Genomic DNA, 15,517 nt, shown 5'->3' with positions numbered 1-15,517 from the left:
GTCTAGTTTTGTGCAGTAAATTCTATGGTTTAATTAGGAAGGCACAAATATTTATTATTTACTGGTATACAAAATATATTAAATGATAAACATTTAATGATCTTTAACAGTATGACAGCAGTGCAGAACAGGAGATTTTGTGGTTGGGGTTTTTTTGTTTTTTTTCTTAAACTACAGAAGTTAGAATATCATGATGACGTAAGCAGATATTTCAACTATTTTGAAACTTTTCTGTAGAAGACACTTAAGACTACATAATGGTCTTTTCCCTTGTACAATCTTCTCTGCAACGGAGATCAAGAGCATTTTAAATGAGTGTAAGCAGTGCTATAAAATACTAGGTAGTCTGAGAAATCCCATCACTCACCCAAAACGTCACAATAAAATGTAGTGAGCAATGCTGTCTTCTCAACCCTGCTACTGAGTTCCATGACAGATACACTAAACTGACTCAAGTGCCAGTAGACACAAAATATTAGGTCTTCTCTAGGAATTTGACAGAATAGTTCATGGATGAAAAAATCCCTCAAACCAGAAAGACATGAGAGACAGAAGAACACAGTTCACGTGCTAAACTTCTTTCACTGCTTAGACACCCTGGTGTCAAATCAGAAGTTAGCATGTGACTTGTAAATTGTATAATAAAAAATAAAATAGTTGATTTCTATAGCAGGGACAGAAAATCCTAAGACAAATATGCACAGCACATGGGTTGCAAAGCAGTTTAGAAGACTGCAAGTGTCTGTCTACTTTCTGGTTTACCTCTTCAAATGGGCTGCATGGGTGGCCAGCTCATTGATAAGAAGATACATGTTTTCTGACTGGCTAGGGAAATCACTGGAATATATAAAGCATGATCAGAAAGCCTGCAGATGTTGAGCTCTAAGTAGGCCAATAAGCATAAATATACTTCTCAGCAAAATGACTTCTGAACACCCAGCAGCCAAGCTAACAGTACACTAAGAAAAGGTCAGGACAAAACAAGAATGAGAACTCTGAGATAGGAAGCATACATACAGGAGTGGACATAAACAGGGGAAAAAAGTACTGCTGGAAGAAACATTGAAGAAAAAGTATTGAAAGCTTTATTCTTAGAGCCCCTTAACTTTTGCATTGAATGAGGAATTGCTCCTCAGAAAAACATGGCCACCTGTACGCCAGCTACCTCTGCTATTGATTTTGCTACCTTAATAACCTTTTAACAATTCAATATGTAACAAAATCCTCATGAAGCAGTTGCTACTGGATCTCAAGGATCTATTAACTTCTAGAAAATACAGAAAAAGCACCATTTATGCAACAGATTTCTTGTTTTGGATATTTAAAGATTGGAAAGATAAGACGGTCTTAAAGAAGAGCTGCTATTCCAGTTTTTTATGTAGTTGAATATACACTTACATAAACACACACAAATATGTATGTACAAGCCTTACTCATTTTCTAGATATACGTAAAAGCAGAAGTGTAAGAGTCTTGAACTCTACTGGGAAAATCTGAAAAAAATGAATGAAAGACAGAAGCGGTAACTGAGTGCACTCTCAGAATTCATATGGTTAATTAAGTTCTGTATAGCACGTAAATCAACATGCAAATCTATCCACAGATCAAGTCTCAAGTCACTTGGGCCAGCTGAGATTTGTATATGACACTCAACACAGTTCATAACACTTAGTCCTACTCTCTGGAAAAAGTGTTTTTACTTCTAGTCACAGAAATATTGAACTGAATCTTAACAGCAGAGAAGGCAGAATCTGTGTATTTTTGCTTTAGCAAAAATTTACGTGATCACATGTTGGAAACAGGCATTCATACCTACTGAGATAAACCTATAATAAAAATTTTGGATGTCTACATTTAGCCAACAAGCTTGCCCTGACTCCAGTTGCACACCAATCATTCCACTGATCACAGGAACATATACAAGCACTCAAACAATATGGAAATCATAGAGCAGAGTTGAAGCATTTGGACTGAACTAAGGATAAAACCCCAGCAACCAAAGCTCCTGTTGTGATTAAATTACTCTTGTATCAGTTATATTAAAAGGTATTTTTATAACAAGATTTCTGCAACTATATAAAATGTTACATAAGCATCACAATGTAAGCTAACTGAAGATTCCATTGAAGTTATCACAAAAATGAACATGTGAACAAATCTGTAATAAACACTGAAGAAATGCACTTCTTACAGAACACTGTTCTGCTTCATAATTTATACAATGCTTATACAGTCTATTTTTTAGCTGAATAACATTCTACTTTGAGTAACTAGCATAAAAGTCTTCTACCAAGATCAATGTTAGTCTATCCTTTTACTAACAGGAAACTCAGTCAAACTGTCAAGAGAAGATAAAGCAACTTTCCCCACATGCTGAGAATATAACAACACAGAATACTGAATGCTGACCAAATGTGACTGCAAAATGCACAATGCTGCTTTAGGTACTCTACACCATATTAACTGTCATAGGGATTGGAAATATTCAAGTTCACCTATTTATAACAAAACCAGAACTTTCAGCTTTTAAAATAATAATTACTAGTATAATTGTATAGCACAGAATGCAAGGAAGTTCAGTGATCAGTGGTATCCTTCACAGTTAAGAGTTGAAGAAGCATACTATTAGTATTTCTCCTCCTTGAAGAAAGATTACAGTTATAGAGTACATTTTGGTTACTAGTTTTCAGTTCCATTAAATCTCAAGGTATGCACCTTTTAATGTAATAAATGTGCTGTCATATACAAGGGAACTATCTTCAGTTGTATTTATGTTAACAGAAAAAACACTAATGCAAAGTTAATCCAGTTCGTTACTTTCCTATTCCTGAAGTTAAAGCAAGAGAAAACACTATTTTGCAGGACAGCATACAGTGAAGAGGAGATTTGGAAGAGATAAGCCATTTTTCTCCTATTTCTTTGTCCTGTTTTAAAGGTCCTCTACCACTCATCACTTTTTAATGACTATATTAACAGAATACATTCAATATTGTCTAACACTGACATCAAGTGGCTCAAGAGAAAGTGGCTGACTTCAGTGACAAATGGTACTCAAAATCTAGCAAGGGTTTTATGGAAAAAGACAAGCATCTTACTACAGACTACATTACTCCTATTTCCTTTTTTTTTTTTTTGTTCTCTTACATAAAGATAATTCTGTATAGGAATTGCTGTGTAATAACATTCTATATTGGAAAAGATCCCATTTCAATGTTGCTATTTTTGGTAGGCATCTTTTGGGTATTTCTGACATAGCAAGGTTCTGAAAGAATAAAAGGAATGGCTGAGTTCTGTATTACTAGGTTGGCAGAACAGGAATAAATGTTGTGGTAAGGGAAAAAGTTATTGACATTCACATTTCTGATGTGTAGCTGTCTTGAGTTTTCCACCTTCCTGTCGTAGCATTTTCTACTTTCCTTATCATATGATCCAGCTTTCAAGCAGTGAATGAATGCAGAATCACATTAACTGAAGGTGAAGCTAAGGTGCAATTGCCCCTGATGATAAAGCTTTTCAGCAATGTTTAAGGGGGTCATGATATACAGAGGTTCAAGAAACATCTGGTCTCACATAGCAGTGAAGGAAATTAAGACAATTACAGGCCACCTTGTGAAAGCTTTCATGTTTTGGTTCTGTCATCAAGTTGAATTTGGGGCATATATGGAGTTTATCATAGGCTGCAGTCGTAGTGCTCCAGAAGCTTTGGTAGATCTTGTCACTTACAGAAGTCAGATAATGTTTCTGACATCAGACTACAGCAAACTGAAGTATTCCTGTCGAACTCTTCCTAATCAGCCAAGAGCTAAGGGAGCACATAAATCTTACAGGAACTATAAGGTTCAAATATTCCTGTGTATCAGGTAACGATCAAACATTTTGCAGTTCAAAGTAACATTCACCGTAAGGTTAAGAGAGATAAAATGTTGTATGACTATACAGATTTTTATTACTTTCATCCATTCAGATAATTTGAAAATTGGTCATTTAATCTACTTCCTCTCAAAACAACGTCTACAGTGACACCTAGAGCTGGGATACTGCAGTTAGCTTAATATGTTCTATACCCAAACCCTATAGTTACATTTCTGCACTGCTTTTGCCAAAATTAAACATCTATGGTTTACACTACTTTAGACTGATACATTAAAAATTATTACTCACTCATGTAATTGAACAGGTTCATTTCTAAAGATGGTATTTAATTAAAACAGTGACTTTAAAGTTTTCAGAGTCCGGATAAGCTGCAAAATAAATCCCCGTTTTACACTCAGTAAAATATGCATTCTTCAGAGGCCCATGAAACTGAAATTTGTTTTCAGTCAAGAACATGGTCCAACAAAAACAAGTGCAGCTTTCAGGAAGACACAGCAACATAAAGATGATGCTAATTCAGAAATTTTCATGTGGCACCAAAAATGAACAATTAAAAGAATCTAGAACCTCCAAGACAGAACAAGATGAGACTTTTTACCAGCAATTAAGAGGTCATCTTTAGAATCTGTTGTAAGAGACTATTTTTAAAATACCAAACTTAAAAAAAACCCCTACTACATGGAGTAATTTTTTTGATTTTAGAAGGAAAAGAGAAAGAGATTGGAAAAGGTCTGCAAATGTCTATGTACGTATGTTCAAATGACTCCTTAAATGAAAATCATCAGTTCAGTGTTCATGCTCTCTTCCCTCAGAGATCACCTGTAGGAGTCTTAAGCACAGCTTACCTCTTTCAATCTTTTCTATTCACTAAAACACAAGATTCACTTCTCAAACTGCACTAGAGGTCATTAGAATTTTCATTAATTCCTATAGTGCTCGATAAAAGCACACTCTTAGAGAAGACAAGTGGGAATCACTCTTAGACAACAGCATTAACAAAGAATATGTATATTCAATTTGAAAAGAGTCAAACTCTCTTAGGTTAAAAGTCCTGATTACTTACATTACAGTACTTTTGGATAAACTAGTTCCATAAATATCCATAGAAACAGTATAAAATTCACCAGATCATAGAGTATGTACAAACACTGTTCTTAAATACTGTATTTCTCCTCCCAAACTTGTTTGTATTAGAGACGTTTTCATAATAATAAATGTTTAAAACTGCTTGCAGGAAGTACATAATACTACCAACATTGTAGCATTTACGCAAGTGCATCTCTGAAATCTTAGTTTGAATAAAGACTGTCATGATGCTGTCAAAATGATGGCATTAATCTACCAATTTCAGTTAAATTTATGCAATTAATTTATACATACATTTTCCCAACAAGAAAAAAAATGCAAGGTTTCACATGAATATTCAAAAACTAGACATTAAACTAACTTTCACAGTAAGTTACAATCAAATGCATATGTAATTTATGAATAAAGACCTCCTAAATGTTCTATATTGATGGAATTAGAGATGGGCTTTAATCTTACATGATGCAGTAAGAGTAAACACACACTCAGGCAAATATAGCTTCCTTTTCTACAGCTTCCCCCCTTCCTCTAAAGTACAGAAATTAAAATGCAGTAGTTTGTATTATTGCGAAGAAAAAAAAAATAATTAAAACTCCTTACCTTCACATCCCTGTGAATTATATTATTATCATGACAGTAACGTAGAGCTTCCAATATCTGTCTCATGTAATGACTGAAAAAACAAAGACATCATACATAACAAACCTGCAGGAAAAATTACTATACACATATAACAAACTAAGTTTGAAGAGTCTAACGATATCAAACTAATCAACCAACTTAACCTTACAGAGTTCAGTAGGATGGAATCTGTGTTTACTATAAAATCTAAAGTTTGAGAATTATTCTGATTGAAGCCAAGGAAAATCAGAAAAGGGAAATCTGCATTTTCCATGTTGTAAAAGTTTCAAATGTTCAATAATTCTGCTTCATGTGACAAGGAAGTCAGGACCTTTCAGGGTTTTTTTATAACAAAACACAGAAAAGAAAAAAGAGAGTATCAGTGACTCATTTATCTAGAAAGAGACAGAACCAAGATCTTGGCTTGCTTGATGCAGATTGAAGACTATCTTCTTTCTTCCCTGTGTTCAAAGAATCCCCTAACAGAATGCCAAGAAAGCCAACAGCATCCTGTGCTGCCTCAGGCAGTTCATTGCTAGTGGGCTAAGGGAGGCAATCCTTGTCCTCTGGAGGTTCCAGCTGGCTACAGGGAAACATTTTTCCCTAGAAACATAAGTACACACTGGATCAAGTTGCCCGGGGAGGCTGTGGAATCTCCATCCTTGGAGGTTTTCTAGATCCCACTGAACAAAGCCTTGAGCAATATGATCCAAAAGCAATGATGACTGTCTTGAGCAAGAGGCTGAAATAGAGACCTCCTGATGTGTCTTTCCAAGCTGGCTTCCATGATGCTAAAAAAATCTAGTGTTAAGAAAAGCAAACAAAGAATCTCATGGGCTTTGACCTCAGTTCTCATGCCACTAGGACACTGGGTTCTGTTGTTGTTCTGCAATTACATTGACACTTTGATTTTGGTTTACCTTGTAATTGAAAAGTTGAAGTGACCATAAAGTGATACTAATAAAACACACCTGTCAGAAGAGTCACCTAATGCATTGTAGGAGAGATCCATAGAAGGCAAAGATAGAGTATTAAGTACTAGATAAGAGATACTATTTTATTCAAGAATCTCATCCAAATATACAACTAATAAATGACAAAATGCTCCAAAGTTTTACTTTTCTTATGCTAATTATTGTAATAAACATTCAGACTTTGGAAACAGGATTATAGTATTCCAACTTCTAGCTACCAGAGTATACAACAGTATATTCCACTCTTTTCCATTTATCCTGTGGGATTAATTAAAATTATAATACATACCTGGCTACAGCCTCACTATACACAAATCCAGCATCTGCTCTCTTCACAATTTCAAAACACAGATCTGCTCCATCCATACTGTAGGTAAAAAGAGAGAAAAATGCTTACGACAGATAACTACAATAAATTACATAAAAATGCTCCCCAAAAAATCTGTTTACTCCACTTATATAAATCTTACATAAAATACTATGGATACATGCAAAATGCATTACTAAAACACCATCTAACAGGTAATCTAATAGTATATGGCTTGCCACAGATTAACTATTTTATGCCCCTCGGGTCATATAACAGTTCACTCAAAACATTACCAAAACCAAACATTTCTTCTATTGCTTAAATTGCTCATTGAACAAGACATGCAACACAGCAGAAAGTCAATGCCCTGTACAAGAAGGCTCTGCAAATTAACAATTAATGCATGATATACATGCATTGGTATACAGGGCACCAGGCATTTCGGCATGAGACGGAATGCACCCGTTCCAGAGGGGGGAGAGGATCTTGGGGCAGGAGTTAGCTGGGCTCATTGACAGAGCTTTAAACTAGATTTGAAGGGGGAAGGGGGCAAAACATTGGCCCATCTGAAGTGCATGTATACCAATGCACACAGCTTGGGTAACAAACAGAAGGAGCTTGAAGCCGTGATGAAAAAGGAAAATTACGATGTTGTTGCTATTACAGAAACATGGTGGGATGTCTCCCATGACTGGAGTGTGACAATTGATGGGTACAAGCTCTTTAGGAGGGACAGACAAGGAAGGAGAGGTGGTGGGGTGGCTCTGTGTGTTAGGGACTGTTACGATTGCTTCAAGCACAAGTGTAGTGAAGACAGGGTGGAGTGTCTTTGCGTTAGAATCGGGGGAAGGCCAACAGGGCAGATGTTGTAGTAGGAGTCTACTATAGACCACCCAACCAGGACAGAGAGGTGGATGAAATATTCTACAGGCATTTAGGATAAATCTCATGATCTCTTGCCCTTGTTCTTGTGGGAGACTTTAACTTCCCAGACATCTGCTGGAAATACAGCACAGCAGAGCAGGATCAGTCCTGGAGATTCCTGGAATATGTGGGAGACAACTTCCTGATGCAGCTGGTGAGAGAACCAACCAGAGAAGGTGCCCTGCTGGATCTCCTCTTTGTGAACAGAGGACTGGTGGATGATGTGGTGGGTGGAGGCTGACTAGGGTACAGCAATCATGAAATAATAGTGTTCTCTATTCTTAGAGAGACCAGGAGTGGGCTAAGCAGGACTGATATCCTGGACTTTAAAAGGGCTGAATTTGTATTGTTTAGGCACCTGCTTGAAAGGATCCCTTGGGAGACTGTACTGAAGGGTATAGGGGTCCAGGAAGGCTGGGCACTCTTTAAGAAGGAAGTGTTAATGGCTCAGGAGCAGGCAGTCCCCAGGTGCTCTAAGAGAAGCCAACGCCTGAGAAGACCACCCTGGCTGAACAGGGAGCTGTGGCTGCAACTCAGGGAGAAAAGAAGAGTTTACAGCCTTTGGAAGAAGGGGCTAGCCACACACAGTGATTACAAAGAGGCTGTGAGGCTGTGCAGGGTGGAAATCAGAAGGGCTAAAGCCCAGCTGGAAATTAATTTGGCTTCAGCAATCACGGATAACAAGAAATGTTTCTGTAAGTATGTCAGTAGCAAAAGAAAGTCCAGGCAGAGTCTCCATCCCCTGCTAGATGCAGGAGGAAACATGGCAACGAGCGATGAGGAGAAGGCTGAGGTGCTTAATGCCTTCTTTGCCTCAGTCTTTAATACTAGTTGTATTGAGGGAATCTACCCTCCTCAGCCAGAATACAGAGACATAGACTGGGAGAATGACCCCCCCCGCAATCCAGGAGGAGACAGTCAGTGACCTGCTGCATCACACAGACATACACAGGTCTATGGGACCAGATGGGATACACCTGAAGGTGCTGAAGGAGCTGACTGGGGTGCTTCCCAAGCTGCTTTCCATCATTTACCAGCAGTCCTGGCTGACCGGGGAAGTCCTGACTGATTGGAAATTGACCAATGTGATGCCCCATCTATAAGGGTTGGAAGGATGATTCGGGAAATTACAGGCCTGTCAGCTTGACTTTGGTGCCCAGGAAGCTGACGGAGCAGCTTATCCTGATTGCCATCATACAGCACATGTGGGACAACCAGATGCTCAGTCCCAGTCAGCAGGGGTTTATGAAAGGCAGGTCCTGCTTGACAAACCTGATCTCCTTCTACAACAGGGCGACCTGCTTATTGGATGAGGGAAAGGCTGTGGATGTAATTTACCTTGACTTTAGCAAGGCCTTTGACACCATTTCCCACAGCATTCTCCCGGCAAAACTGGCTGCTTGAGGCTTGGACAATTGCCCACTTCTCTGGGTAAAAAACTGGCTGGATGGCCGGGCCCAAAGAGTTGTGGTGAACAGAGTTAAATCCAGTTGAGGGCCGGTCATGAGTGGTGTCATCCAGGGCTCGGTGTTGGGGCCACTCCTGTTTAACATCTTTATTGATGATCTAGACAAGGGGATCGAGTGCACCCTCAGTCAGTTTGCAGATGACACCAGGTTGGGTGGGAGTGTTGATCTGCTCGAGGGTAGGGAGGCTCTGCAGAGAGACCTGGACAGGCTGGAGCCATGGGCTGAGCCCAACTGGAGGAGTTTCCATAAGGCCAAATGCCGGGGGCTGCCCTTGGGCCACAACAACCCCCAGCAGCGCTACAGGCTTGGGGAGGAGTGGCTGGAGAGCTGCCAGTCAGAGAGGGACCTGGGGGTGTTGATTGACAGCCGGCTGAACAGGAGCCATCAGTGTGCCCAGGGGGCCAAGAAGGCCAATGGCATCCTGGCTTGTGTCAGCAATAGCGTGGCCAGCAGGGACAGGGAAGGGATCTGACCCCTGTACTCGGCACTGGTGAGGCCGCACCTCGATTCCTGTGTTCAGTTTTGGGCCCCTCATTACAAAAAGGACATTGAATGACTCGAGCGTGTCCAAAGAAGGGCAACAAAGCTGGTGCAGGGTCTGGAGCACAGGTCGTACGGGGAGTGGCTGAGGGAACTGGGGGTGTTTAGTCTGGAGAAGAGGAGGCTGAGGGGAGACCTCATCGCCCTCTACAGCTCCCTGAAAGGAGGGTGCAGAGAGCTGGGGATGAGCCTCTTTAACCAAGTAATAATAAGCGATAGGACAAGCGGGAATGGCCTCAAGTTGCGCCAGGGAAGGTTTAGACTAGATGTCAGGAACAGGTTGCTGGGCGTTGGAATGGGCTGCCCAGGGAGGTGGTGGAGTTCCCATCCCTGGAGGTGTTTAAGAGTCGGGTCGACATAGTGCTGAGGGATATGGTGTAGTTGGGAACTGTCAGTGTGATTTTAATGGTTGGCTGGATGATCTTTCAGGTCCTTTCCAACCTAGTTGATTCTATGATTCTGCTATATTACATTGTGTGTCCTTAAAAGTATTACAAGTGCGACTTCACATATATTAAAGACTGTAGTTATATATAAAAAAAAAATCTTACTCAAACTGAGTTTTAAATGAAGAGTTTAAAATATAGAAAAGTAGCATAGTCTTTCCTGTTAATTATCCTTATGAGAATGCTAAGGAGTCAAGAAGGTATTTTACATCTGGCAGGCTCACTGAAGGCACCTGAAAACAGTGACAGCACTCACACTATATCACTAGCTCTGATATTTGATACTTTGTTCCTTTTCTCCCTAACTGTTTGTAGTCTTTCCGATATTCTAACTCCCACAATGAGTAGTGTAACACTTTTAGATGCACGTGTACCAGTAGTCATTAGGCTAAAATTAGACTATCATTTCTCTAAACCCAAACCAGCTCTGTGTGGCATAACTGACCTTTTCCTTGTCCTGTAAGAAATCTAAATCAGATTTCTATCTAAAAATGTTCATTGCTTGATGGGGAAAGGGGAGAGTAACAAGAGTTAACAGCAATAATAAAAATCACATTATAATTTGTGCTTAACAAGTCCTTTGCAAAAATGTCAATTGTAATATGTCATCTTCAGCCTTCCCAACTTTTCTTTTTCATCTCCACCAAAGACTCAAGGGTGGGTGGGGGAAGTAGAATTTGCAAGGTATCTAGAAAGCAAACATCATTTTGGTAAGCCATCCAGAATGTCAGCATACCATCACTTTTGCTTTCTTACACACCTGCAATGCAAAACTTCTGCTTAGGGAGTCACAAGCAATATGCAGAAGCTTTAATTCCCAAATAAATGCAAAAAGTATCCCCATGCAAAACACACTATCATGTGGATAGAGCACTGAAAACTCTAAGAGAAACTGGTGACCAAAATAAATGCACATTCATTTACGTAGGTGAAAAAAAAAAAAATTCCTGGCCAGTTATTGCAGCACCTGATACTATCTTTGGATTTAATAAGCCCCAGAAATCAGAAATCCAATATTGTCAAACCATGATCACTCATCAGTACATCCCCCTCTGTAGTTTTTTTCCCAATAGTTTTCTGCCTTGCTCAATTTCATACAGATAGTCTGTATACACAGCTAAGTATCACTCAGACAGAGAATAATATACTGTGTTGCACTACACACAGTATTGTATAGCAGCAACCCAGCCAGGTTCAATGAGAACAGCATAAATCTGGATTTAGCCAGCTCACTGGGAAAAAACCCTCATGTCTATCTCCCTTCCTCCCAACAATTTATTTCAGCTAGAGGGGAAACAAAACTGAAACCTGAGCAACACCAAGCACTACAGAACATACAAATGTATGATTGATTAACTACCAGAAATTAGGAGATGACATTCTCATTAGGCCGTAGAACCTTTTAGAAGACTAATCTGACTTGTTAGAAACTACAGGTGAATAAAGATCCAGAGGCACTCAAGATTTTTAGCAGTATTAATAGTTGCTGAGACACTGAGCCAAGAGTGTAATTTCTTTACACTAACTTTTCTATTAAACAAGGTGTTTATAATCAGAATGGTCTTTAACATGTATTTCTACTTCCCACTTTTCACTTAAATTTTGTAACAGTAAGCGGCAGTTTCATTTTTTCAAATATTTTCCAATTTGTTTAAATTATGTTGATATTAAAAATCTCTACAGACTGTGAGCAGTGATGTTTGAAAGTTTTATTCCATCATGATTAATTCTGTTGATCTCAAAAGCACAAATATGTGGCAGGTGTATTTTAATCTCTGACTTCAACTGACTACTATTTCAAGACAAAAATCTTAGTTTAAGTGTAGATTTTTCTTCATGTATAAATAGGGCTTGTATCACTCCACTGATGTTGAATTTTATCTTGAAATCTTGTAAGATTTATCTATCTCAGGCTGCAAAAGTAAGAGTCAGACTCAGTTATAAGAAACCCCAGAAAACCCAGTGCACTGACTAAAACCTCAGCAATATCACAACCATTTTAAAGATGACGTTGCAGAAAATAAAAGACTTATGTTTTGAGATACTGACTAAATGAAAGTTCAGGAAGTCTCAAGGTTTTGTAAGGACTATCAGCATTAGGCATGTGCAAACTGTAAAAATTTTTTAAAAATAAGACAAGTTAAAATCCACTAAAATAAACACAGAGATGATATATATATATATATATATGCTGAAGACCTAAGTGGAAGATACAAAAAAAAGTTGGTAAAACTACAGCACACTCAGAATCTGAGAAAGACTCATCTGATACCGGTAGAGGGCACTCACGGAAGATACATAAACTGACTGGGACCGTTTCTGGGATTTACACTGAAAGTGCTGGCTAAAGCGACTCTGAACAGGGAGTTAACAGATAAACACCACCATACCTGAATTGTTCTGGGTATCAGTTCGAACTGTAATCCCCAATTTCCCACATTCTACTATTAATTTTTTCATATTTTCAGCAGAACTGTTGCTGGGTTTCAGTGCTTTGGATAAATGTTTCTTTCATAGCTCTGATCAGTGCTACTGTGCACCTTGAAAATCTTTCTACTGTTCTGCACAAAGCTGGTAAGTTACAACCTGCTCAGAAAGTTTACTCTTGAGTCATATTCAATGCAGAAATCTTTTCTGAGGCTAACAGACACCCTGAAGAATAGACAGTATCCTCCAGAAGTGATCTACATTTTAACACTGGGGTATAAGAGTTCTGAATTTGCAGATGCCCTAGTAAGAGGCGTCCTAAAACTTAATTTATTGATGAAGAATCAGAAAGTTTGAGAAGCACTGCTTTAAGGAATTGAATTATTACTTAAAAAAAACCCCAGATATTGCTCATGACTGCATTTACTGACTTTTCTACCATGTATGTTAAAGGTTTGTGCACAACAGAATTTTTTCCTTCAGTTGGATAGTTTTTATGTTCTTGTCATCTTCTCTTACTACAAATAAACTGCCATAAATTAACTTAAAAAATACAGTATTTAACTTTTCTTGGAGCCCTACGTAGTTACCTCTGAAAATTAAAGACCAAAAAGTACAGAAACTCTTATTTCCTATATCTTGCCCATGCATCCAGGGTTTAATTCATTTCATATAATTAAATGATGTTCCTGAGTTTACCTTCTCAGCCTCTGCTTAGAGGCTTTTCAGTACTTTACACTGAGACGTTTTTACAGCTGTGTCAGCAGCCAAGAGATAAATTGCAGTGCTTTTCATAAACTAACTCATTCCATTTAGTCACAAACAATGGACAAACTTCACTGAGTAATACTTAATTCTTAAATCACAGTGTAGAAGATGATCTTAGGAGGAGGAAGTAATTGTAAGCATGCTTGGAAACAATCTTCTACTAGTGTTTTCATAGCAATGGTCCAACCTGATTATTAAATAGCATGAAAGAAAGAAGATATGCATCCTTAAAAAGCACTGGGTTTGCTGGTAATATAAAAGTAGTATAGTACCTAACCTGAAATCCTCCAATTTCATGTTAAACCTCCACATCAGGCAGTATCACCAAAAATACTCACTCTATAGCAATGCTGTGTGAATTAACTCATGTTACAAACTTTTGAAAATACAAGTATATACATTGTCTATAATGTAGACAACAGTCTACATTGACTGTTACCAATTAATTGTGCTTACAAGTAGGTCTTCTGAAGCTTTGCTAAAATAATGCAACTTAATAGCCTGTTATAATAAAGTTATAATAAATGACAGAATTTCAATGCATCAGTGTCTCAACGTTCTGAATTCTCAGCTGCTCTGCCAAATTTTGCTACTTATCTTAAAAGAGCCAAAATTTCATCCAAGATAAAAATCCTGATTTCTAAGCCTGGTCTTATCAACAGAAAATTCCCAAAGATTGCTCTTTCAGCATTAAAACTAATGAAGTCTGGTTTCCTATTAATTCCTGTCCATCAAATGAATTAAATCAACAAATACTGAAAGACAAAAACTTGGTATTTCTTTCCTCAAACATAAGTTAGCTTTAAATATCACTTCCTTTGACTGTAATCAGTCAATAGCTCAGAGGCTATCTGGGACAAAACCGAAACAGCATACCCAGAACAGATAATTGCCTAAGCTTTGTGTCTACAAGTAATGAAGTGACTATGTACTAAACATACATAACACATTGGAAAAAAAAAAATAAATTCCCAGTACAAACACAATGTAAACATGAGTTTCATCAAGTCAAAAAGATCTGTCTTTATGTCAAAGATTTTGATATCAGAATATTTAATACTTGGTGGAATTTGGTGGTGCTTAAGGATGGAGCTGAACTAGGCAAAGGATGCAAAGAATAATAATAAAGGGCTCTGCAGGTATGTCAGCCAGAAAAGAGAGGTCAAAGAAAGGGTACTCGCCCTCAATGAGCAAGAATGGCAAACTGGTAACAACGAACGAGAAAAAGGCTGAGGTACTCAACCGTTTTGTCTCAGTCTTCACTGGCAACCTCTCTTCCCACACCTCTGTGGATGGACTGCAAGGCAGGGACTGGAGCACCAAAGTCCCTTCCACTGTAAGAGAAGACCAGGTTCAAGACCACCTGAGGAACCTGAATATACATAGCTCTATGGATCTGATGAGATGCACCCAGAGTCCTGAGGGAATTGGCTGATTGCTAAGCCACTCTCCGTGATATCTGAAAAGTCATGGGAGTCAGGTGAAGTTGCTGGTGACTGGAAAAAGAGAAACATTACACCCATTTTTAAAAAGAGCAGAAAGGAGGACACTGGGAACTCAGTGCCTGGGTATATCATGGAACAGATCCTCCTAGAAGATATGCTGAGGCACACGGAGGACAGGGAGGTGATTTGAGACAACTAGCATGGCTTCACCAAGGGCAAGTCCTACCTGACCAACCTAGTGGCCTTCTATGATGGAGTGACTACACCAGTAGACAAGCAAAGAGCTACAGATGTCATCTATTTGGCCTTTGTAAGGGCTTTGACATGATCCCCCACAACATCCTTCTTTAAATTGTAGAGATATGGATTTGATGTGTAGACTGTTTTATGGATGAGGAATTGGGTTAGATGGTCACATCCAGAGGTTCAACTGCTAAATGTCCAGATGGAGACTGGTGACAAGTGATGTTCCTCAGGGGTCCATACTGGGACCAGTACTATTTAGTATCTTCCTCAATGACATAGCAGGATTGAGTACACTCTGAACAAGTTTGCAGATGACACCAGGCTGAGTGGTGAGTCATGCCTGAGGGATAGGACGTCACACAGAGGGACATGGACAAGCCTGAGAAGT

General features: G+C 38.8%; 1 protein-coding gene across 14 annotated transcripts in view; it reads right to left on the bottom strand.

The window, feature by feature from the left end:
* CASK (calcium/calmodulin dependent serine protein kinase) overlaps positions 1-15,517 on the bottom strand; it is a 223,562-nt gene that overhangs the window by 114,083 nt on the left and 93,962 nt on the right. For all 14 annotated transcript variants that reach the window (XM_074904895.1, XM_074904924.1, XM_074904905.1 and 11 more), the window contains exons 4-5: positions 6,844-6,921; positions 5,560-5,632 (exon numbers count right to left, since the gene is read on the bottom strand). In XM_074904895.1, the coding sequence (XP_074760996.1) occupies positions 5,560-5,632; positions 6,844-6,921 (151 nt within the window). The remainder of the gene's footprint in view (positions 1-5,559; positions 5,633-6,843; positions 6,922-15,517) is intronic.

This window comes from Athene noctua, chromosome 1 (assembly GCF_965140245.1).
Source record: "Athene noctua chromosome 1, bAthNoc1.hap1.1, whole genome shotgun sequence".
Lineage (NCBI taxonomy): Eukaryota > Metazoa > Chordata > Aves > Strigiformes > Strigidae > Athene > Athene noctua.
Note: the sequence above shows the minus strand (reverse complement) of the source record. Positions and strands in the feature narration are given on the sequence as shown.